Source organism: Engraulis encrasicolus, chromosome 16 (assembly GCF_034702125.1).
Source record: "Engraulis encrasicolus isolate BLACKSEA-1 chromosome 16, IST_EnEncr_1.0, whole genome shotgun sequence".
Lineage (NCBI taxonomy): Eukaryota > Metazoa > Chordata > Actinopteri > Clupeiformes > Engraulidae > Engraulis > Engraulis encrasicolus.
In genome coordinates, this window is record NC_085872.1 from 23,394,997 (window position 1) to 23,418,710 (window position 23,714).

At 44.6% G+C, this 23,714-nt stretch overlaps 1 protein-coding gene across 1 annotated transcript in view; it reads left to right on the plus strand.

Moving 5' to 3' along the window:
* Nucleotides 1–3,628: 3,628 nt before the first annotated feature.
* The window catches only part of cdh7a (cadherin 7a), a 64,369-nt gene continuing 44,283 nt past the window's right edge, over nucleotides 3,629–23,714 (plus strand). The window contains exons 1-2 of the mRNA XM_063219039.1: nucleotides 3,629–3,984; nucleotides 8,606–9,147. Of these exons, the coding sequence (XP_063075109.1) occupies nucleotides 8,902–9,147 (246 nt within the window). The 5' untranslated portion in view covers nucleotides 3,629–3,984; nucleotides 8,606–8,901. The remainder of the gene's footprint in view (nucleotides 3,985–8,605; nucleotides 9,148–23,714) is intronic.

The following is a 23,714-nucleotide window of genomic DNA, read 5'->3' on the forward strand; positions in this document are numbered from 1 at the left end:
AATGACTTTGAATGCATGCCTGTTGGCGCTGATAGGGCTTGATTTGAGTATTTCAGAAAAGACTGATCTACTGGGATATTCACACACAACCATCTCTAAGGTTTACAATGAATGGTCCGGAAAAAAAAAACAATACAGTGAGTGGCGGTTCTGTGGGCAAAAATGTCTTGTTGATGGCAGAGATCAGAGGAGAATGGCCAGACTGGTGTGAGCTGATAAAAAGGAAACATTTAGTCAAATAACCACTCATTATAACCGAGGTATAAGAGAATCTCTGATTACACAGCACATCAAATCTTGAGGCAAATGGGCTACAGCAGCAGAAAACCACATTTAGTGCCACTCCTGCCAGCTAAGATATAAGATATCTTGGATATAATGGCATAAGGATATTTTCTTAGCACAATGTGGGCCAATTAGTATCAATATCTTTGTTGAAATGCCACTGCCTACCTGAGTATTGTTGCAGACATTTCAGACCATTCTGAAGGCACAAGGGGGTCCAACCCAGCACAAGAGAGGTGTTCCTAATAAAGTGGCCGGTGAGTGTATATTCAAAGGTAGAAGTCTGGTCTGGCTATAGTCAACAATGATGATTAAAGGAAACCAATCACTCGATGTATCAAGGATATCATTGAGTGGATGTATGTGTATACAGGCTTATGGCCAAAGTTTCTCATTCACCGCACACTATAGGCCTACACACTGTCTTCGGCAAACATGTTGTGGTACTGTGCAGACAGAGCTGTTCACTACTATATCAATCATAAATCATGAGGGTATTGTAAGGCCCCATGCACCATCTCAAGGTAGATCAGAAACTCCTTTGTTGCCAGTCCGATGTCTGGCCTCTCTCAGGACTCTGGACTCTTTATATTTCTTGGTGTGCTGAACCCGGCAGCAGAGCTCCTGACCCTACCAGAACTCCTGCATTGTATATAGGCTTCAGTTCAAAAACGACTCTTTTGCTCACCTTTATAGGTTTACAGGCGCATGGGTTATTGAGGTTGTCATTCAAGTGTAAGAAGGGTCCTTCACACTGTCTATTCCACCTGCATGTAACTTCAATGCAACGTTTACAGAAATATAACGGATGACTAAAACGTATTGAACTTGCTAGGGGAATGAAGGATGTTTCTTACACCTGAATGTGGAGACCTGATGTACTGTACTGTAGTGCCACGTTTGTGTAGCTTTTGTCTTGACTGCCAAACAGGTTATCCCCAAATTCTGCACTTCGTAGCCCCTTAATGCACGCCGTACCTCCTGAGGCACGCTGTAATAGACATTGAAAGTTAACTACTATAGTACTACACTACTATGACAGTGCACGGTAGCCTGGCTCTCGCGAGACCTCTAGTGCTTCGTGCATCTTCGTTACACTTCGTGGTTGGTAACAACCATCGAGTGAGAACCAGGTTAAGTGCACGGGGCCTTTAGTAATACATTACGACTTGGTCATTGCCATTCTGGTAACAGCTAATTTATAATGCTGTGTCTTAAGGGGTTAAATCACATACAGCACATATACGTAAGTGTGCATACAGTACACTCACCCCAGGTGCACCATGCCAGCCAATTTACACAACTTTGGCCCATTTCTCTGTGCCAGTGGTGTAGTCTACGTAGAACGCAGGTATACAGAGTATATTTATATATTATATATTTTAGGGGCTTCAGTATACCCACTTAAAATTGATTGATCCATTATTTAGAGTAGCATAAATATATACAGTATACCCACTTCAAAAAATGCTCGAATATACAGTATACCCACTTCAAAAAAGTAGACTACACCGCTGCTCTGTGCTACTGTGCGGAACAGCACCTTGCCTTGCGTCTCTTTACAGTATGTGCCCTACTGTGTGTATACTGTGTTTGTAGACTGTGGTTACATGTCTTATACTCCATAATATTTATTTTCTATCAAAGCATTTTGCACGTTCCCATTGATTGTAGGTACTGTATGTAAACGTGCTAAAAGTAAATGTAGATTGATAAAAGATTGATGTGTTTATAGAATGTGAATGGTTAATTTACATATTTCCAAGATGCAAAACCCTTTTTAAACAGCTACTAGATGTGAAATATAAGATTAATTGAGATAAATTATGGCTTTACAAATAGGCCTAAATAGTTGGTTAAAGATGACTAATGTTGAAAGTGACAGCTAACAAACTATGAAGACCATATAACTGATATGCAGCAGTGATTCAAATAAATTAAATCCGTTCTCAATATGAGCAAAGGGTGAGCCAAAAGGGAATAACTTTACTCTGGTCCTAAAGGTGTGCACCGACCCAGGCCATGAGTCAGTATATAGCCGTGATAGCAATGCAACCTGCTGGTGAGTCAAGCCAAATAAACCAAGCCAAGGTGATTAGTCTCGTATTATCCTAGCAGGATGCTGTTGGCTGTCTCACGCAAGAACTAATTAGACTGACATTCTGGAATAGCCGTCTTACAATTTTAATGTCTGCAACCATTATGGGCCCTTCAAAAGTAAAAAGATCTGTTAATGTGGCCACATCAAATTTCACGTAGCATAATTTACAACAGACACGAAGGAATAGACACTTCTGTACATGTCCACATCATAATTGTATTACTTAGTTTATAATAGATTGTTATGTGCTCTCAGCCACCCTCTCTCTATCTCTCTCTCGCTGTGTGTGTGTGTGTTTTGTGTGTGTGTGTGTGTGTGTGTGTGTGTGTGTGTGTGTGTGTGTGTGTGTGTGTGTGTGTGTGTGTGTGTGTGTGTGTGTGTGTGTTTGTGTGTGTGTGTGTTTTGTGTTTGTGTGTGTGTGTGTGTGTGTGTGTGTGTGTGTGTGTGTGTGTGTGTGTGTGTGTGTGTGTGTGTGTGTGTGTGTGTGTGTGTATTTGTGTGTGTTTGTGTGAGGTTATATGAGTCCGCAAACATATGTGAGGTAAACATTCCCTGATTTATTTGTGTTCATGCATCAGACAGGTTAAGTCTGAACTCCTGGTTAGAGTTAAGGCTGAACAATCCTCTGAATGATAATATTGTGATTCCTGTTCAGTTCAAGAACGCAGAGGATGCACGCACATCACAGTGGCACAGGTGCTGGACAAATGAAAATAACTGAACTAAAGGATGAAAGTCTGCAACAAAAATCTGGTAGCATTAACAGTGTTGCGGACATTCATCCCTTACTTCATATTCCTGTTCATATTCCTGTCCCATGTTTATTCATATTTATGATTATTGTTATTAGTAGCAATAGTGGGCTAATGTTTTTGTCGTTGTTGTTGTTGTTGTTGTTGTTGTTGTTGTTGTTGGTGGTGGTGGTGGTGGTGTTGTTGCAAGCACTTGTGTTGAAAAAACAACAACAACTGAAAGGACCAGTCTTGACACCTTGACATTAGGCTAAGTGGATGTGGAGAGGAGCCACGTTTTTCTTTCTCCACAAGCCTCCTGCTGCCTCCTAAATGTCTAGGTAATGGATAATAAGTGACATTTGTAATTCCTGAAAACTCTGAGTAAGTCTTAGATATGACCTGGACAGTGTGCCCTGTAAAAGGCGATTGACGTGAGGACCACCCCTTTCAAAATCCATTCAGTGGCGTTGCCAGCTGAATCCAGAGTGCGCACTGATAGACACACACCGGAGGATGCCAGTGCGAACTGTGCAGTTGTGCTGTAGAGGTGAAAAAGTGTCGCAACATTTTCCCCTAATACTATCCTTTACAAGTTTTTTGCAGAGGTTCGAATATCACAATCTATCCGGACTTATTACTCTGAAACACCCTCTATAGTATGCGGTAGTCGCCTCTGCCTGCATTTTGCTGCAGCTGCGACTCCTCAATGAAACTCATTGTAGCGACAACACGTTGTTAGGGCAGGCGAGACGAGTGAACGGCGCAGTGAATGTAATCACGCTGAGCGGGGAACGGAGCTGCGTCTCTCTGGCATCGTCCGGCTGTGCGGGAGCAAGACAGGACATTTTTTTAACGAATGTGGAGGTAAGAAAAACTGCTTTCATAATGTTCTTAATTTATAACAAGTGCGTGACAGTTTCAAGTGTGTATCGATTTGGTACTTTTCCTGCTTATACACTATGTGGATGTCAGTAATTGATGCTGCGCAAAGGGCTTGGGAACATACCTGTTTTTGATAGCAATTTTAAGGAAGGAATGGACTTCAGGACGTATAGTTGTAAAGGTTTTTCATCATGTGTATGAAGACTTATGTGCTGCATGGAGTTTAAGTATTCAGTCCGAAATCCCGTGGACACGATCTGAATTCCACCTTGGAGCCATGGTTTACTTTATCCAAAAACGGTTGTTTATTGCCTTACATGTGGTCCGGTTGCGTTAGGATGGGTAAGGAAAGGACGTCTGAAAACTCGCATGGAGAAATCCATCTGAAATGATACATTCATTTAGGACGATTTTCCGCATACTTAAGATGCACAGTAAATTGTAGATAAGTCTGTCCAATTGATAGCATTAACTGTTGTGGTGTGCCGATAATTTTTAATCTGATGTAGATGGCTGTGGAAATTTTGAGATTTTGACAAGGCTGTTTGGTTTGTGTTGTTCATCCCGGTATATTTGGTCAAACTTGGCGATAAATAGTGTGTCACATGCTTCTTTGCGTGTGGCGTTATAACCAACACATGTGGGCATATGTGTCTCCGCTCCGAGTTGTCGCAGTTGTGAACTACGGGGTCGACATAATGGAATGCAAAGTGTCTACTCTTATCAGTGATTCTCAGTTTTGCCTGAGTTAAGGCACCTGAATGCGTTGTGAACAGTGCGTAAAGGTTCGTGACTTGTCCCCTTCTGATTTATTTTTTGATAATGGTTATCGGCTTTAACAGAATTTAAATGTAGCTATGTTGCCAAATCACAGGTGGAAAACCGTTTGTCAGAGAAGAGTTAAAGAAAATATCAACCGGGTTTATTTAAATGCATGTAAGGTGGCGCGCAGTAAATTACACTGAACGGCGTTAGACCCCTTGTCACTGTCGAATCAGATTCGTCCACTAGGTGGTGTAAATAACGGGTGAGATATAAAATATACTGTTCCGCGAAGCCTGCTACAATATCTTCACTGGAACAATAGTTCAGCTCACAGAGAGAAAGTGTAAAGAATTTCTACAGCAACAGCTGTCTTTAACAGAACTGGATTTTATTAATACAGCAAAATATTTACAAGGAGTACATTACATCATGATTGTAAATTTTGTTTTTTTTTATTTGTATTTGTATTGGCCTTGAAATCACCTTTTAGTGTGTGCTGTTTATTATTCTATGTGGTGGTCTGCACTACAACAACACAATGGCTGGCTAAGGCACAAGTGAGGAAGAAAAGAAGTTGGGAATAATTTGTGAAACTATTTTGGAAAAAGAAAAGGCCCTGAGAGAGACCACCTTGGGTAGCTTAAATTAAAAAAGAGCCTGTCTTAGTTACTCCACTTCTCTCTGAGCCTGCATTGCAATGAATGCCAACTCCCTGGTGAACATGCTGCCTCGGCCCCTCCCATGTGCGCGCGCGCGGGGCTGAGAAGGCAGCCACAATAACGAGGCCATATGTTACCAGTCCTCCCCATGCCGTGTTTGATGTCCAGATGCCAGGAGCAGAGTGTGATGCTCCTCCGTTTCAGAGATCCACCCTCCATCTCTGGACGGCGCTGCTATCACTCCTCCCCAGCGGGAGGGGATGGTGGTGGTGGTGTAGGGAGGGTGTTTAGCACTGGTGGTGACTTTGTGCCTGTGCGCTCCACTCCCGGAGCGGGCCGGCTGCGGTCGCTCTCGCTACAGGGGGGCCCATTGCGAAAAAGCCTGGGCACCACTCGTCAGATGGCACGGGAGGCTAATGAGGCTTCATCATCCTGTCCCACACCATTTGGGGCGAGCTGCGCTGAACATAAAGCCTGGGTCGGCAGCCAAGCCCGACAGCGAACAGATTCACCCAGGGCTAAACATGACGGAAGAGACAAGGGAGAGAGGGACGCGGGAGGAGGGAGAGGCCAAGACGCAGGAGAGGCCAAATGGACTGTAGCCCCCGCTGCCACTGAGCATGAGGAGATGGGCGTTGCAGACATGAATAGTAAATCGAATTAGTGAATCCTTTGTTTTTTTATATTTTTACTCCCTTTGAAAATGTTGTCAGCCTGTGCCACACTTGTTCGTTTCAACAGCCTCACACATTCAGCCAGGCCCTTCTCTCTCTCTCTCTCTCTCTCTTTCTCTCTCTCTCTCTCTCTCTCTCTCTCTCTCTCTCCCTCCCCCTCTCTTGAAAAATTCAGGCCTTCCATCACGGCTGTGTGTCTCTGCTGATAAACGTGCCTATGGATATGAGGCTGGTTGCGGTCCTGTTCGTCAAACGGTAGTCCACCCCTCTCTATGAATAAGTGAGGCTCACTTTGAGCATGCAGAATGTAAACATCTCTTTGGGGGGATAAGCTGGGGTTACAATGGCCGTGATAAAGATCCGCAGCTGACTCAAAGCCTTTCTCGGCGGGTACTAAATCTTCCTTCATATCCCTCTGTCATTTTCAAATATTGGCCAAATTTGTGGAAGGTGTTTAAAAGGCTCGAGATGTAATCAGCTGCTAAGCACTGGTAATTCCCCTATAAGTGAGGCTTATAAAAGAGATTAGGAGGGTTCAGATCAGACATCTCCTTCCCTATGAGGTAGCCTCGCTTGGCTCTGTCGCTGTGGTAGAACCGGCCTGCAGTCTCTCTCTCACTCACTCACACTCTCTCTCTCTCTCTCTCTCTCTCTCTCTCTCTCTCTCTCTCTCTCTCTCTCTCTCTCTCTCTCTCTCTCTCTCTCTCTCTCTCTCTCACTCACTCACTCACTCACTCACTCACTCACTCACTCACTCACTCACTCACACTCTCTCTCTCTCTCTCGCTCTCTCTCTCCTTTCTATGCTGCAGTAGTGTGGAACAAAGTTGGTGGCCACACCACGTGACCAGCATTAAGTAGTCCTGGCAGAATGCAGGGAATTACCTCTCACCATGCCTAGACACCCTGATTGTGTGTAGATTCTCCCTCCAGATGCTTTGATAGTGTGGGTAATAGAAGAAGAAGAAAAAAAAAACGCACGCTTGTTCAGGCTCAGCCCGATTTCATTTATCATGTCAGGATCTTATCTGTGGAGTGGGTGAATTTCTATTCCTCTGAGCTCTATACCCCTTATCAACCCATGCATCATGACACACACAGGCAAAGCTCAACACACTGGTCTATGCACTGGTCATTATAAACCTATAAATGGGGTTACTTTGCTTGTGTAAACCAAGTGCCTATGGCAGAAAGAACTGATGTTCTGGATACGCCTTCAAAAATAGTGGACTTTTTTTTAAAAAATGTTTTTTTTTTCTTTTTCTTTTGGAGAAAAGGGAAGAGATTTCTGTGACAATTCACTCCTGAATCAAAATAAGCCATGCGAGTTTGAGTCCTGCACTACTTCTTTCTGAACTGTAGGAAGGGCAGATTTCCCCTGAGAGAACCTGTATTACTCTGCCCGGAATCATGTTTGAACTTCTCTTTTTTTCCCCAGACTGTAAGTGTTTGACTTAAGAAGGCTGCTTGAAACACCTAAAAGGTTTCCATGCAGTCAGGTCCTCTTGGGACCCCTTAGGAGGATTTTGCAAGTGGAACATTTCTTGCGTTACCCAAGGTTATATTGCCTTGAAAGGCAGTTGTACACTGCTGTTAGAACACCGTGCCACGTCCTTGTTTTCAGCACTTTTTGGGGGGGTATAGTTTGATGTTATGTTAGATTTTTTTCTTTATCATTTTGACAATGGCAAGGTAAATTTGATATATGGCTTATTTGCAGCTCGATGTCATTCAAGGTGTCTGAGTCGATTGCATTATTGTGTTAAGGAAGACATTTTTGACTGAGTCAATCTAAATGCAGTATTGGCAATTGATTTTTGCGGTTGCTTTTGTTTCATTTATTATTAATGATACTTGGCACCCTGGCGCAGCTTCTCCTCACTGCTCCCCGTCGCAGCTCAGCACGACTGCCAATATAAAAATCTCTCCACAACACACCCTTTATTCAGACATGAACTTTGCATGTGGGTAATAGCAGTGTATTCTAAGAGTGCTGCTATTTTACAGTTAATGTGATTACCATCATGTGTGTTTGAAATGGTCTGTCACTCCACAGCACCCCCTCTCCCCCGAAGGCTCATACACACAAGCATGTGTGCACGCACGCACACACACACACACACGCACGCACGCACGCACGCACACACACACACACACACGCACATGCACACTCACACGCACGCACACGCACACGCACATACACAAACACACACACACCTTTCTCCCTCGCTCCCAAGGCCGAGATGCCTTTCTTCAGCAGGGCACTGTGCTCTCTAGAGTACCTCTTGTGTCCATGTTTTGAAGCCTCAGAGAGGGGCATTGTATCACACTCCATTCGCAGAGGACTCCCTGAGAATTGGCTATTGCTGAACCCTGCACGAAGGCCTCAGAATACTCTGAAACATGTCACAACAAATACTTGTTGACAAAATGTCCATAGTCTTACCACTGTGCTCTTGTGGGCCATCACCTACCATTTCCTTCTCTGTCTTTTTTTTTCTCCAGGTGAGGACATAGCAGCTGTGAGACAGGTGTGTGTACATTTTTCAAGCTGGATGCTGTGGGGACCAATCAGCACCACCATTTGAATCCTGACTGCAACTTTCTGAGAGACACAGAGAAAGCCGCCGTCAAATCTGGAACAAGACATGTGCTGAGTGTCTTGGACACTTACAAACGTGTCCCAAGCAGCGCGCCTCCTTTTTTTTTTGCCTCAGGCTAATTTTTTCCTCTTTTTTTATTGAGCTTCATTTGTTTTTTTGTTTTTTTCCCCCTTTTTTTGCCTGGCGTCCGCTGTCCAAATGAAGCCAGACAGCCCTCTTATGTGGAGTGTGATCAGCCAGGCCCTGCTGCTGCTGCTGGTGGCCCAGTGGGAGCTGGGATGCTATGGGATGACTCTGAACTCCATTCCTCTCCCGCGGGTCCCTCGCCAGTCCCACAGGGCCCGTGCCGGAGTGCTGGCCCACAGGCAGAAGCGCAGCTGGGTGTGGAATCAATTCTTTGTCCTGGAGGAGTTCACAGGCGACGAGCCGCTCTACGTTGGCAAGGTAGGGCAAAGTGTGTTGTGGAAAAAAAATACAGATGTTTGACAGGCTGGCACCAGTGCATATGCTAACCTGGAGCCTTGCTGCGGAGGATCCGTCCTTTGTCTTGTTGTTTGCTTGCTTTCAGTGCCAAGCTTGGAAAACAGAATTAAATTTAGCTCAGGTGGTGTTGCACTGCAGAGGTTTAAGGTGATTCCCAGTGACGTACGCGCTTGGTACTTTGACATTGGCCTTTCGAGCGCACCTTCCTGGCATATTGGCCTGCGTAGCTGAAAGGGCTCTGGAGTTTTGGCAGGTGATGAGATGGGACTGTGTTGCATTGTGGGGGAACACTGCCCTGGTGTTTTGGCTACATCTGTCACTTGGCCATGGTCTCTGGGGCAGAGCTATTTTGGGACGCTCCAGGGGTATTAAAAGTCAGTTGTCTTTTGAAAGTGGAACAGGCCGTCTCAAAAACTTCTCTTTGTTAGTCAATAGCAACTGTGGTAAGAGGCTGAAATGCAGGTATGTTTAATATGTCATGTGTCTGCTTAATAAAAGCAGAAAAGCTTAAAGGATAACTTCTGCCAATTTCAATATGCTGTTGTATTGCTCACGCTGCCCTTGACTTGTCCGTACCCGGTGAAGTTGCATTTTCCGACTCAGCCCTTTCCGAGATCTGAGCAATTCTAATGGGTGCAGACTTGGTTTACATTAAAACGTTCTTAACATAGGCCTACTCCAAATATTATTCCAAAAGGTATCGCTGTTTGCTAGTTGTCTGCTGATATTGCATAACCTTTTGGATGTTATTGGGAATGAATCAAGATGTCTTTTTGAAATGTAAACAGTCATGGGTGAGCGGTTAGGGCGTCAGACTTGCATCCCAGAGGTTGCCGGTTCGACTCCCGACCCGCCAGGTTGGTGGGGGGAGTAATCAACCAGTGCTCTCTCCCATCCTCCTCCATGACTGAGGTACCCTGAGCATGGTACCGTCCCACCGCACTGCTCCCCATGGGGCGCCACTGAGGGCTGCCCCCTTGCACGGGTGAGGCATAAATGCAATTTCGTTGTGTGCAGTGTTCACTTGTGTGCTGTGGAGTGCTGTGTCACAATGACAATGGGAGTTGGAGTTTCCCAATGGGCTTTCACTTCACTTTTTCACTTTAAACAAACGCTTTTCCCCATTACAATGACCAGGATCTCGGAAAAGGCTGAAGGGGGAAAAAAAATCTCAGGTACTGACAAGTCCAGGGTAGTGTGAGCATGTGGTGTGAGCATGTCGAAAATTGGCTGAAGTTATCCTTTAATAGAGTTGTGCATTGTTAAACACCCAAAAGCATCCTCACTTTGAAGTTTTGTTTGAACTTCTCAACACCTTTTATTTCAGTTATTTGAACAGCTTATTGTATAATGAAGATAACTCCTGTCATATAAAACAGGCAACTCATATTAAGAGCGGAATAAAGTCATCCGTAAATTACTCGAGAGCCCTAGCCATTTGAAAAGACCTCCCCTTGTGAGGCAGTCTATGATATGCTTGAGAAGTTGCACACATTACCACTTCCCTTACATATCAAAGAGGTTCATCTGCTATTAGCATGTGCATATTGTAAATTCACAGGCAAAATGTGTCATCTCCCAGTCAAGACAGTTTGACTCTTCAAAGCTCTCCTTCATCTTTAAAATGTAATTAACACTCTCCCAGAGCACGCCGGTGCACAATACCAGCAGATGAATATGTCAGTTTAATAAAAAGTAGTCTGTGAAGTTGTTTGATCTTGATATGGATCTGATGGCTGTGGACTGCATGCTCGGAGCATCCAGGGAGACAGGGAGGAGAACAGCACAGAACCTCTGTGTGTCCCCTGAGAGGTTTTCATCATGCTCTCTCTCACACACACACACACACAGCTCCCGTGACCAGTAGTCACTCCAGCCCTCACATTTTAATTGACATCACAGACTGACAGGGGCCAGCCTATACTCTCTGTCTCCAACATTGCTTGAAAGCATGCCATCTAGAAACTGCAAAAACTCCATTCTGTCTCCAAGATATTGTCACTTCATTGTTTTTTTTTTATTATTATTCCCCATCCCCACTCCCCTCCTTTTACTATATTCTCTTACAAAAAAAGATGAAGACATTTCTTGACATTTTTAGCGATGGATGGACTTTAAGCTCACATCGCGGCCGCTAGTCATTTATTTCCCATTCTTAAAGCAGGGTGCAGTGCACTACTGAGCAGCCTGCTCTCCATACATGTTCCTCTGAGAATAACATGAGAGAAGTATCAGATCGGTTCGAGTATCTCCTCCTTGTCCCCACTTTAAAGTCCACCCCATCGCGTGGTCAAGAAACAGCGTGTTCCTTGACCATCTCAGAAGCTCAGGGTTCTTTGTGGTCTCTGCAGTGCTCTTTGATCTTTTTCGCACTCCAGCAGTCTAGACCAAGTTTCTGTTCTGTGTCCGGGTCCTGTTCCTGTTTAATTATAGAACAAGGAGAGGTCATTAATAATGAATCACTCCAGTGAGGAGATTTGTCTTGATGTAACATGCTGGATGTGACAGCTTACAGATGAACCTGCTATATAATTGGTAGCTCCTATAGACTCGTTTTGGGGTGCTTTCTGATAATGTACCATCTCTTGGACATTCCAACCTACAGCTCTCTTTTTCTCTCTCTGTGTCTCTGTGAAAGTGATGTGACTCTCAGTGTGATCTGCGGAAAGAGGATGTTGAGCTAGATCCAACTAGACCTAACAAATGATAGTAGCATACTGAACACGACAAATGTTTACCTCGGGGAGCCAGGAGGCATGAAAAACATACAAGGAAACAAGGTGCAATTAGTTTCTCACTAAGCCTTGATTATTAACACTCACTGTCAGACGGGGGGTTTTGCCTGAGCTTGTTTCCAGTGCTGTCCTTCCTTTTATCTTCAAACAGTAACTAACCAAACAACAGCACAAAAGTCATTTTACTCAAACCGATCATAACTGTCACTTGTGGCTTGCAAAGAGGTACTCCATACAAAACATACCCGTAAGCACCAAAACAGAAATCATTTTCAGAAAGTTATTCTCACCCTTCTCAGAGCATATATTTTTATTCTCACTCTATACTTTGGACAGGCCCAGGCTAAAGCTCAGACAAACACCTCTCTTTATTTATTTTTTTACAGTTTTGTCCCCAGTGACCTTAACATTGTCTGAATGCCCTGTGTAGAATGGAAGTAATTTCGTGAGGACAAATTAAAGGCTGAATAGCCTTGTTGTCAGCTCAAGTTTTTTCCCTCTCTTTTTTTACGTTGGAGTGGGGAGGGAGGAGCAAGGAGTGGCTTGTGTTGAAATTTGTGATGATTCTGTCCTCTGTGGAACATTGGGAGGCTGCGATGAGTCAGAGTGTTGTTTGGAATACCAAAGGCAGTCTAGCATTAAGGCCACGCTATTGGCTGGCGTTTTTGAGACTATAGGAGTGAGTGGGCAAAGGGCTGTCGTGTCCTGGCAGTTTGACACGAGGCCCCAGTTCTATTGGCATCTGACCGGAAGGACTTTAAAATCCCTTTACCATAAACATAGTACCCTTTTACATTTAAACCTACAGTGTTATTACAGACATTCTGTTCTATCCCGGAGCTCCTGATATTTACTGACAGAAGGGAATGTGTTAGCATACTTCAACCATTTGCATGTTTCATAATGTATTTTAGTAGGTCACAAAAGGGTCCTTGCATTTGCGATTTGTGTTAAACAATGGTCCTTGGGTGATGACCAGGCGACATCCTGCCATTTTCCCCCAAAGGCTGACACTGGCACTTTGCAGCTGTTCTGTGTCCAATAACAAGTGTTTTGGGAACTGATGAATATGAATGTAAGCAACAGAATTAAAGCCCAGTGGATGGGAGTGGATACGAACGAGAGGAAAGAATGAATAATGCATGCACATGTCTCGAAGGAGGGTTTTGGTAATATCAACAATTATTGCCCATGACTATGGTGTCTTCACTGAAAGCACGTTCACTTACATGCTCGTTTCAGTGCCGGATAGTATGCAGTGGCCGGCCATTGGGCCTAATGGTTGCATTTTCATGCTTATCTGTGTACTGTCAAAGGGACAATCACTCCTTGCGGATGCAAGAAAGGAAGCGTGGAGGAGCATGCAGTGTGTACTTCATCTCTAGTGGCTGTTGCGCATGAATAAATATCTCCTCCAGTGTACTGTATATGTCCGTCAAAACGATTCCTCAACTTGGGCATCCCACGCGGGCCCGCAAGTTGAGGAATCCCTGGGTGCGCGGTGTCCGATCATATTCGGCGCGGGTGTGCGCGCGGCATGCGGCGAGGGGGCAGCGTGGGCCTTTGAGTTCTGCCTTAATTGGAGGCGAGTCTTTGATGGTGGATGCCTGCACGGGAGCATCGGGGAATCTTGCTTCAGCAGTGGTCTGTTTGCATTTGCATTTCTCTTTTCTGGGCTGCCAAAACCAACTTGCACTTCAACCCCCTCCTCCTCTCTATACCAACCACATTCGTCCCTCTTACCCCGCACCGCCCTCCATCCGCACCCACCTCCACGTCCACGCACTCCACCCACCACCACCACCACCACCCACCGTCCCCTCCCACCACCAACACCACAAAACACACTCCTAATGAGCACCAGGCCTGGCACGCCCACCTCTCTCCCTTCCCTTCTACTTCTTTCTCTCCCTCCTTCCCTCCCCCCTCCCTTCCTCCCTCTCTCTCTCTCTCTCTGCTTCCTTCCCTTCCGTTCTTTATCCTTCCTTCCTCCCCCCCTCTCTCTTCCTCTCTCATCCTGTCTTGCCTTCCCTCCCTGGTCTCTCTCTCTCCTTACTTCCTTCCCTCCTTCCGTCTGTCTCTCTGTTTCCCTCTGTTTCTCTCCTTCCCTTCCCTCCCTCCCTTCACAGCATTTGGCAGTGAGGAGGAGCCTCCCCCGGCCTGGCCACTGGAAACCCTTCGTCAGCCAGTCGGGAGATTAAACATGTGCTAGTCTCCACTCCACTCCTTCTCCTCCTCCCACCACCACATCAATGATTCGCAGCAGCCGAATTAAACAAAATGAAGTAGTGGAGCAGGAAGCAGTCTTTTCATGTTGGGGATCAACAAGCAAACCCTCCTCCTCCTCCTCCTCCTCCTCCTCACCATCCTCCTCCTCCTCCTCCTCCTCCACCACCACCACTCCACTCCACTCTGTAAACCTGCGTCCCTTCACCCCCACCCCTACCCACCCCAAATCCTCTTTGGAGTCATTTCGAACATGTGTTCCTTAATGAAATGCAACGCAGGGAGGAGAGGGCTCGCTCGGCTTTCTCATCTGCTTCCCAGGCATGCTGCATGCAACACTGCTATGACCGTTTGTCGGCAGCGCAGATGAAAGCCATCAGGTTGGCAATCAGGGGCCCCAGAGGCCAGTGGCAACCTCAGTCACACCTATGGGCTGCACTGTGCAACACATAGACACACACATAGACACACTCACACACGCACACATACCAAACTGAGTTTCAAAGACATACTCAAATAAACTTACTTGCTCCTTGTTTCAGGAGCACACATGCACATGCGTGCGGGGCGGGCACACTCTCTCACACTCACACGGAAACAGAGAGAGAGAGAGACGGAGACAAAGACAGGGGGGGGGGGCACACAATATATGTAGTCATAAACAGTACATTTTTTTTCTATCCTGGAGAAAGAAAAATATTCCCCCCTCTCTCTCCACCTGACCACCCACTGAGACACTTTGAATTGCAGGGAATGAATAGGGTCCCTTGCAGAGGAATCAGGTCCCTTGGCAGCATGAGCAGGTCTCTTTGATGGAAGCTGGTAGCCACCCGTTTTTGTTGGGAGGATGATAGGAGCTGACACCTCTGGATTTAATGACATGAATGGAGGGGGTGGGAGCGTGAAAGAGGGGGGGGGATTCCTCGCTGGTGTCTGCCTGCGGATGGACGGAGGTATAGATTTCCCCTGAATGGATCCGCAGCACAATGCGGCACAATGGCATTTGCATTTATATAGCAGCACTCTCTTAGGTGTTGATTCACCTCGGATATTACATAGAGAGGGAGGAATAGAGCCCGACGACGCCATTAGATGGCTTTCAGAAAGCCCGAGTAATCAGTCCCCTGGGTTAAGGAGCTGTAGCATACAAATGACACAGAGATTCTCTGGATGTGGGTTCGGACCCCTTTTGTTGCGACATCATGGGGCCTGTCTGTTGGATTTTAATTGCTCTGGCAGTTCTGATTGTTAAGGTGATACCAGAGACCTCGGGACGATGACAAGCAAGGCTGCAGGCACACCTGAGCTCTCCCATGAAACTGTACGTCAACACATGCCCTGGATATGACACTTGTCCTTGGGTATCACAGCCAAGAACCCCTCCACAGCCATACTCGGAGGAGGAGGCTTAACTTTTTAAAGGAATATCACCCACGAGATTTTGGTAAGAGTAGAGATCTTGTATAGACTTGGGCTGGCTCGTGCAGTATTACCATATATGGGTGTGCTTTTGTTTCAAGTACGAATTGTGAATGCCAACTTTGAATGTCTTGCTTGGGCAGCCATTCATGGGTAAACATGCGAATAGAGGAAGAAAAAAGTTCATGCAAGTCTTTTATGTGTCACAGGGTCATGCTGGTTGTGAGTGCTGCTGTGTGTGCATGGTTGTGCTCTCTCCATACATACCCATGAGGTGAGTGTGTTCCCCGTTTGCTTGCGGGGCCGGGGCCCCATGCTGACTGACTATCCTCTGAAGCGCTCTAGTGCTCAGCTCAAGGAAAGTCGGCCCGGCGGCCCGCCACAGCTGCTTTTTAATTCTTATTTCCTGAGCGTTTACACGGTGGCTTCCCTAGTCCAGGGGCTCTGGAGCGCTGCGTTTTTGAAGTTACACATGACTGTGTCACATGTGGTCAGTCTCAATACTTTATCTTTCAAACGGCAGTTGACACATCTCCTCCAAGACCATATGCTTATTGTTTGCAGCTGCGGCTGGTGGAGCTGGAGAGAGTAGAGTAGAGAGAGCAAGGCCGTGAAAATGAGGCTGTCCAATTCAAAACTGTCAGAAATGATTTTGCTCTCCCCTTTCGCGGTGTTCTTTGCCCAGCTGCTGGCTCAGTGGAGGATCTTAGCTTTGAATTCCAATCAGAGGCACTGCAACTGTGTTATGACAGTGATGATGACACGCTAGATTGCATTCGTCATGTCACATGCCATTTCACTATACTGTACCACCATAAGTGAAGCGTTCACCGCCCATGTTTCGATCCTTAGACCACAATAGACACAATAGGCATGGCTCTGCCATATTGAAAGCATGGCAGCTACTCAGGACCTGAGCAATTCATTTCGAGGCACAATAGGCTGCTCTACCAGAGATTCTTTAAGTATATAGAGAGATGCCATTGTAATAGGTTGCTATGGGCACCTAACGTGACCAGGTTCCGGTCTGCCTAAAGGGACGTGTCATAATACTCCTAGCATTGAATAGAACAGTCCTTAGGTCTGCCTAGGTCTGCCTAAAGGGGGATTTCACCCCCCTCCCCCTTGCAATAATAGAACCCGGAAACAATGGGCCAATGGAACCTCTCTCTCTCTACTCTCTCTGGCTCTACCGTGTACAAAGCCTGGCAGTTACTCAAGGCCTGAGGAGCTCCCTTTTGCAGAGGAAAGAAGAAAAAATCAGCTCTGAATGGTGTTGTACTTGGGACGTATGACGCATATGATGTCATCAGTGGTTTATAAGATACAATATACAATGTAGTTCTATAAGGTTGTATAAGTCCCAATGAAGTGATGTAGAACACCTGCAGAAAACAGAGGAAGCTTTTCAACTGTGAAAATGACCACCAGATTGCTGAATAGTATGCCGCTGATATATCTGCAATATGCCACTGTTCAGATACTTAAAAAATGACAGTTGGAAACTTCCAAAAATAATACTTGAATGATTTTGTTGCCGCTGCATGGCCATCACTGAGAAAAACATTTAAATGTGGAAACAGAATGTTTAAGTGTTGCATAGCAACATGTCCAGCTGCTAAATAACTGACTGTTTTCCAACCATTATGACAGAAGCAAAAAGCCTGTTGTCATTGACAGCAGTCATTATATATTATATGTCTTCAGCGATAATTAGACAAGAATATTTTACCTCTGAACGTTGAAGTCGTCTATTCAAATTCAATCGAACACCCGTCAGTATTCTAAAGGGCCTAGTTCATTGTATTTGTCCATGTTTGGTGGGAGCCATATTTGTGAGCCATCTTCATTGTGTATTAAGGTGTAGGCCTAGAGTACTATCCTTCATTTCTATAAAAAAAAAGTCTTGACAAGTTATATCATTATGAGAGCCTTTTGCTGTATTCACCGGTTTAATGGGGCTATCCGTATGCCAGGCTGACATGATTACCGTGTGTGAAAGACCGCTTGTGTGAATGTTTCCTATAAGCATTTACCAGTAATTTACTTCGCGCGGGCGCTTTATAAAAAAAGACCCGCACTTCACAAGTTGAATAAGTGTTGCATAGCCCACCCAGTTGTGAGAAGCAGGCAGAACTGAGGAATTTTAAAAGGGGTCATTTGTGGTCACATCCTTTTTATGCAAATAAACTGCACAACACCCAAAGTAGTGCACGAACACTGAGACACGCCAGCCACTCAAGAAATGACACTCACCTCAGCTATTTGCCAGAGCAAAGTCAATTGTAAATTGAAAGCCATTTGTTGAGGCTCAGGCTGCTGAATGAGGCGATTGATGCCTTTTGGCGGAGCTGGCAGCTCCATATTTGTCATCAGACGCTGTTCGGAGGGGAGAGGACATCATATTAAGGGCACTCTAGCAGGACAGCAGAGGAGGAAAAGCGACAGATGAACACCAAATTAGCGGCGTGGAAAACAGACAGTGTTGGTAATCTGGGAGTGTAATGGGGCCTCAGTGCTTGCCAGAGACAGATGACGGGCTTGTAATGACAGTCTTCATTTATCTCTCTTTATTGCAGAGTAATACATTGGCAGGGGGAGCCGGGCAACAGTACCGGGGGGTGCGGATATACAGTGTGATGCCTGTTGTACCGCTGCCACATATTAGCAGTGGAGTCCTTTAGCAGTGGGCCGCACTAATTTGTCCTTAATTCAGTTCTGTATTTAGATCACCCTGCAGTTCATCAACATGATCTGCTCAAATATTACATCCTCGTTAGCATGATTCCAGACGCAAATGTAACATGCTGTCACAACAGTGGAATTTGGTGGCCGAAATAATTAGCTTAAAAGCTCTAGTTGTAACCAACAACAAATGTGCCGCTTCCAAAGAGAGATTAGACAGATGTGACTCAGCTAAAACAAAAAAGAAAGAAATGGCCGGCCTGATGGGCAGAGGATGTGTGAGTTTCCTCGCCAACTGGACGCTCGGTGATTTAGACTCAGGAAAAGGGGGAGGAAAATCTCATCTCTGGCTGCGGTGAGCTGCCTTGTGCCAGAGAAAAGGCTGGAGTACAGGAGACTTTCAGTGTTGTTCCTCCCCGCTCCCTACAGTAGCTTCCCACCAGATTCTCACTATCCCTCTTGTACAATCCTCCGTGTATTCTCCATTCTCCTTTTCTTTCCCCTTTTAAGCCTCACATCCGCCTCTTCCACCTTTCTGCCTCATCCACTATACCTCCTCTCCACCTCTCTCTCTCCTCATTGTTCTCTCCCCCACCTTTCTCTGTTCTCTTTCTCTCTGGGCCTTTTAGTCTCTCTCTCTCTCTCTCTCTCTCTCTCTCTCTCTCTCTCTCTCTCTCTCTCTCTCTCTCTCTCTCTCTCTCACACACACACACACACACACACACACACACACACACACACACACACACACACACACACACACACCGTTTTTTGTCTCCACTGTCACTTTGCTCTGTCATCTGCTCATCATCTTCTCTCTCTCCGCTCCTCTCCTCTCCTCTCATCTCAGCTCAGCTCAGCTCTGTCTCTCCTATTGCCGTCCTCTGTTTCTCCCTTGATCTCCGTGTTAGCCTCTGTTTGCTTTTCCCGCTCTCCTCTCCTCTCCTCTCCTCTCCTCCCCACTCCTCCCCTCCCCTCTCCCTCTCCTCTTCTCTCCTCTTCTCTCCTCTCCTCTAATCTCCTCTCCTCTCCCCTCCTCTCCTCTCCTCTCCTCTCCTCTCCTCTCCGGTGCTCGGGGAGCCGCCGCCGGTGTTCACACAGAGAGGAGCGGCAGGCGAAGGCAAAGCTGTTAGGAGGGGCCTGTCATGCAGGACAGTTATGGCAGTGTGTGATTCACACAAGCACATTAACACAAACAAATATGGTCCTCCACACTCACCGACACACATGCCTTTTAATAGTGTAAAAGGCCCCTTTAAAGGGACACTGTGTGAGATTTTTAGTTGTTTATTTCCAGAATTCATGCTGCCCATTCACTAAAGTTACCTTTTTCATGAATACTTACCACCACCGTAAAATTCTAAGTATTCAGTGTGACTGGAAAATTTGCACTTTTCATACATGAAAAGGGGGATGTTCTCCATGGTCTGCCATTTTGAATTTCCAATAATAGCCATTTTTAGCTGCAAAAATGACTCTACTTGGACCATACTAGAAAATATTTCTTAATTACTAAGTAAACTTTCATGTAAAGATCAAATTTGGCAATAGACAGCCCAGTTTCAATGAGCAGCATAGTTGCAGTACCCTTTTTGACCATTTCCTGCACAGTGTCCCTTTAAAGCACTTGTCAATACTCAGGGAGCAGAGCAGCAGAGACTTGTAATGCACCTAATAATCGTGTTTAGAATAACCCCTCCTTTTGGATGATGAATAAGGTAATGCTGGTGTTTGATGCCTAATTGGGGACAGCTGCATGATTTTGGGCTGCTCTGGGGAGGATTACTGTAGCCACCAACTGAAAATGAGCACTAGAATTCAGCAGCTCTTTGACCAGTGAACAGGAACAAGACTTCCACAAAATCCCCCTTTTCTTCTCCCTTCCTAAGGCACCTTACCTCTGCTTCCCACTCACCTCTTTGCAGTCCTTCCTTTTATTTGCTCCCCACAAAAGCTCTCTCTCTCTCTCTCTCTCTCTCTCTCTCTCTCTCTCTCTCTCTCTCTCTCTCTCTCTCTCTCTCTCTCTCTCTCTCTTCACTAAGAACTTGCATCCGTAAAAAAAATACGGGCAACTGAAGACTGTGAAAGACCTGGATTGGTCATGGTGTAATGGGGAATTACTGGTCCGGGGGCAAAAGATTCTTTTTTCTCCTTTGGAAATTTCAACACTGTGCAGGAACATTATTAGGCACAGGCTTGTAACTAGTCAAAAAGAATTTCCCCTCTCGGGAACGCAAAACAAAGAAGGGTTTTTTGTGTGTGAAAATGCCTTTGGCTGCACAATGGAGACCATGCATATAGAATGCTAATTTTATGTTGTTGTTTTTTTCTATGTGGTTAGATGTAGTTTGCTAAATAGAAGAAGCAAATGTGGCTTTCAGGATCGAAACACCTCTGTTCCAGAAAGTAGCCACCAAGATGGTTTATAGACAGGAGGAGGCATGGCATCTTGTTTATAGTGCTTGAGGCCCAAGAAAATGTCATTATACAAAGCCTTTGAGCCAGACGGACTGAGGCATATGAACAGAAAATCAAAGTATTGACAAAGAGTAGCATCCAAATAACCCCTCCTCTCCCTCCCCTTTTGCTCACTGCAGATGTCATATAATCTCTGAAAATATAGTCCAACATATCTGAAATGCACTTACAATATTCCATCTGTGTCACTGCGGCTGTATCCATTGCCTCTTTGCATCTCGAATTGCTATGCGGTTCACCTCCAATGTGAGGTTTTGTGAACGTTTTTTTTTCATGACATACTTTATCTTACATCAACAATTTATCAACAGTATAGTGGCTTTTCTCAAAGACTGGAAGTGGACTGCTTCAACAATGAAAGATGCTTTTTGACAAATGTGTGCAAACATCAGCACGTAAGCCCCACTGTGCAGAAAACATAAGTAAACTGACAGACATAAACATGGCTTTGTGAGTATCCTACAAAGTGGGGCACCGGGAATGATACTTGAAAGGCTACACTTACTCAGTGGTGATATATTGTGTTGTACAAGACAAGGCTGCAGCGTAGAATGCCATTGCTATTCATGAATTCCGATGTAATCTAATCCCACTCTAAACATGACTACTGTCAGGAGGCAATTCTACATGTTGGCAGTTATGCTGCATGGCAACACCTGACCATTACATTTAAATAGGTTTTTGCTGGCGTAGGAGGTAAATAAATGTGTGACTGGATGTATATATTAGTTCTGACCTATTTCAGCTGCCGTTCCATTGGAATGAGTACACTAACATATACCTTCTGTAAAAGGACAACCGCAAATTATATACAAAGCTTCCACAAAGGCGGAAAAAAGGAAATGTGTTCAAGCCTAGCTGTAGCTGAAGGTTACAAAAGGCACATCTAAAATGAGAAATTACTTGAGCTTTAAAATATAACTAACCTGTCAAGTTTTTTTTAACTAGACATTTGTACTTTAAGTCATTGTGTTGCCGTGGTTAGAGAGTTGGTCTTTCAATCTAGGAGTTGCAGGTTCGAATCCCCCCTGACCTCTCCCTAAATCTCCATCCATGGCTGAAGTGCCCTTGAGCAAGGCACCTAACCCCACATTGCTCCAGGGACTGTAACCACCCTGTAAAATAATAGACGTAAGTCGCTTTGAATAAATGAAAGCACCAGCTAAGTGCAATGTAATGTAATGTAATGAAATGATTTTGTAATGTAATGTAATGAACAAATAATAGTATGATCATAGAACTTTTGCTTTATGATCTAGGCCTTGTATAAATGATTTAAAAAATGAAAACAGTTAATACTTTGTAAGGCCATGTACAAATGCAGCCTTCTCCTGTATATATTGACCTGGCAACTGCTTTGCACTGGCTGTCTGGCATGCCTCCCTCTCTTATTTTCTCCAATTTTGTGCTGCACCTGCTGGTGACAATGGTCCAGGCTTTACTAAAGGTGTTCAGCTAACTTTCTAAAAATGTATATGGTGCTTATGGTGTATAATACAGAATACTATTATTGAAAATAAAAATGGACATTGGTGGTTTAGTTGTCCGTTACTGAAATCTCTACCTACCCAATTTCCATCCAAAGAGGTTGGTGTTCAGTGTACGGTATACAAACAGTGTTCAAAACCGATATGTGTCAAAACCAACATTCATTCCAGTATGTACAGTCTAGAAATCCAAGGCCAAAAATGAGTAATTCAATGAAGTGTTTTATGTTTCCCTCCTACAGTATCTGCCCTTTACAGTGTGTTATACAAGCCAGCACACATGAATAAAGAATATATAACTAGTGCGTATCAGCAGTACAAGTTGGTAGTAGGGGTGAGCCTATTCAGTGCTACCATCAAGAGCTCACCTGCTGACTTAAGATGGCCATGCCAGGTTGGAATGTGTGATTTACATTTAGGTTACACGATACTACTTGGAGATGTTTGTTTCCACTCTTGTGTAGATTGCATTTTTGAACGTTATGTTTACGACAAATTCAAAATGTTCACTCTTCCACAATATAGGCTGCAGTGCTGCAGTACATTATGCAGTGATATAGTGAGCCTTTTGGACAGAACTGGAGCATCAATAAGGCTCAGCTGGGTGTCAGTGTGTCGCTGCAGGGGCGAATATGATAATGTTGTCCATGTACTATAAATCTATACAGTGTTTGCCGCAGGACATTTGTTAGTCAAGGTGGGTCCAGAGATAGCTGTCACCACATACATGTGACATGTTTGTGATGCTTGCAATGTTCAATGTGACTATCATGATTGGAAGAGCGAGCCAAGTTGGGCAGTTTTCATATGAAATTTGGTCCAAAAGCTCACAAGTATTTGTACATAGTACACTTTTGTGAAGCAATGTTATATATTACATTCAGAAAATTGTATCTTGTCAGGGGACCTAGTCAAGGTGGTACCGTATGTGTTTGTTGTCAAGGTGTATGTCTAAACTATAAAGTGCTGGGGGAGATCAAGAGTAGGCCTATACCAGGTTAAGTTAAGAGGTAAATCATCTAATAGAAGAACCTGGAGTCCTCATTTTCTTAAGAAAGGGCTCTTCTATTAGATGATTTACCTCTTAACTTAACCTGGTTTACTCCTGAACCAGCTTTGTAGTATAGGCCCCCTGATATGAATGGTTTGTTAACAAAGTTGCTTCAGGAAATTGAAAACACTACACAACAGTGTTATGAAGGTAACCACACCAACTATCTTGCTTAGCTGAGTGAAGAGATTTATGTTGTAGGCCAAGGCTTCGCCCTCATGATCTATGTGGCTATATTCATGCAATGGCAGAATTCCATAATGGCTTTTTGGTATTCAGCACTGAAATATCAATTACCAAAGATAGTTATTTTAAATAAATAATTACCATAAGACATAAAAGAATCACATTTTATCTGCATTTAAATTTCTGCCAAATTAGACTGTATATATACAGTATATGAACTACTTGTATCAGTAATTCAAATAAATTTAAATATTTAACAGT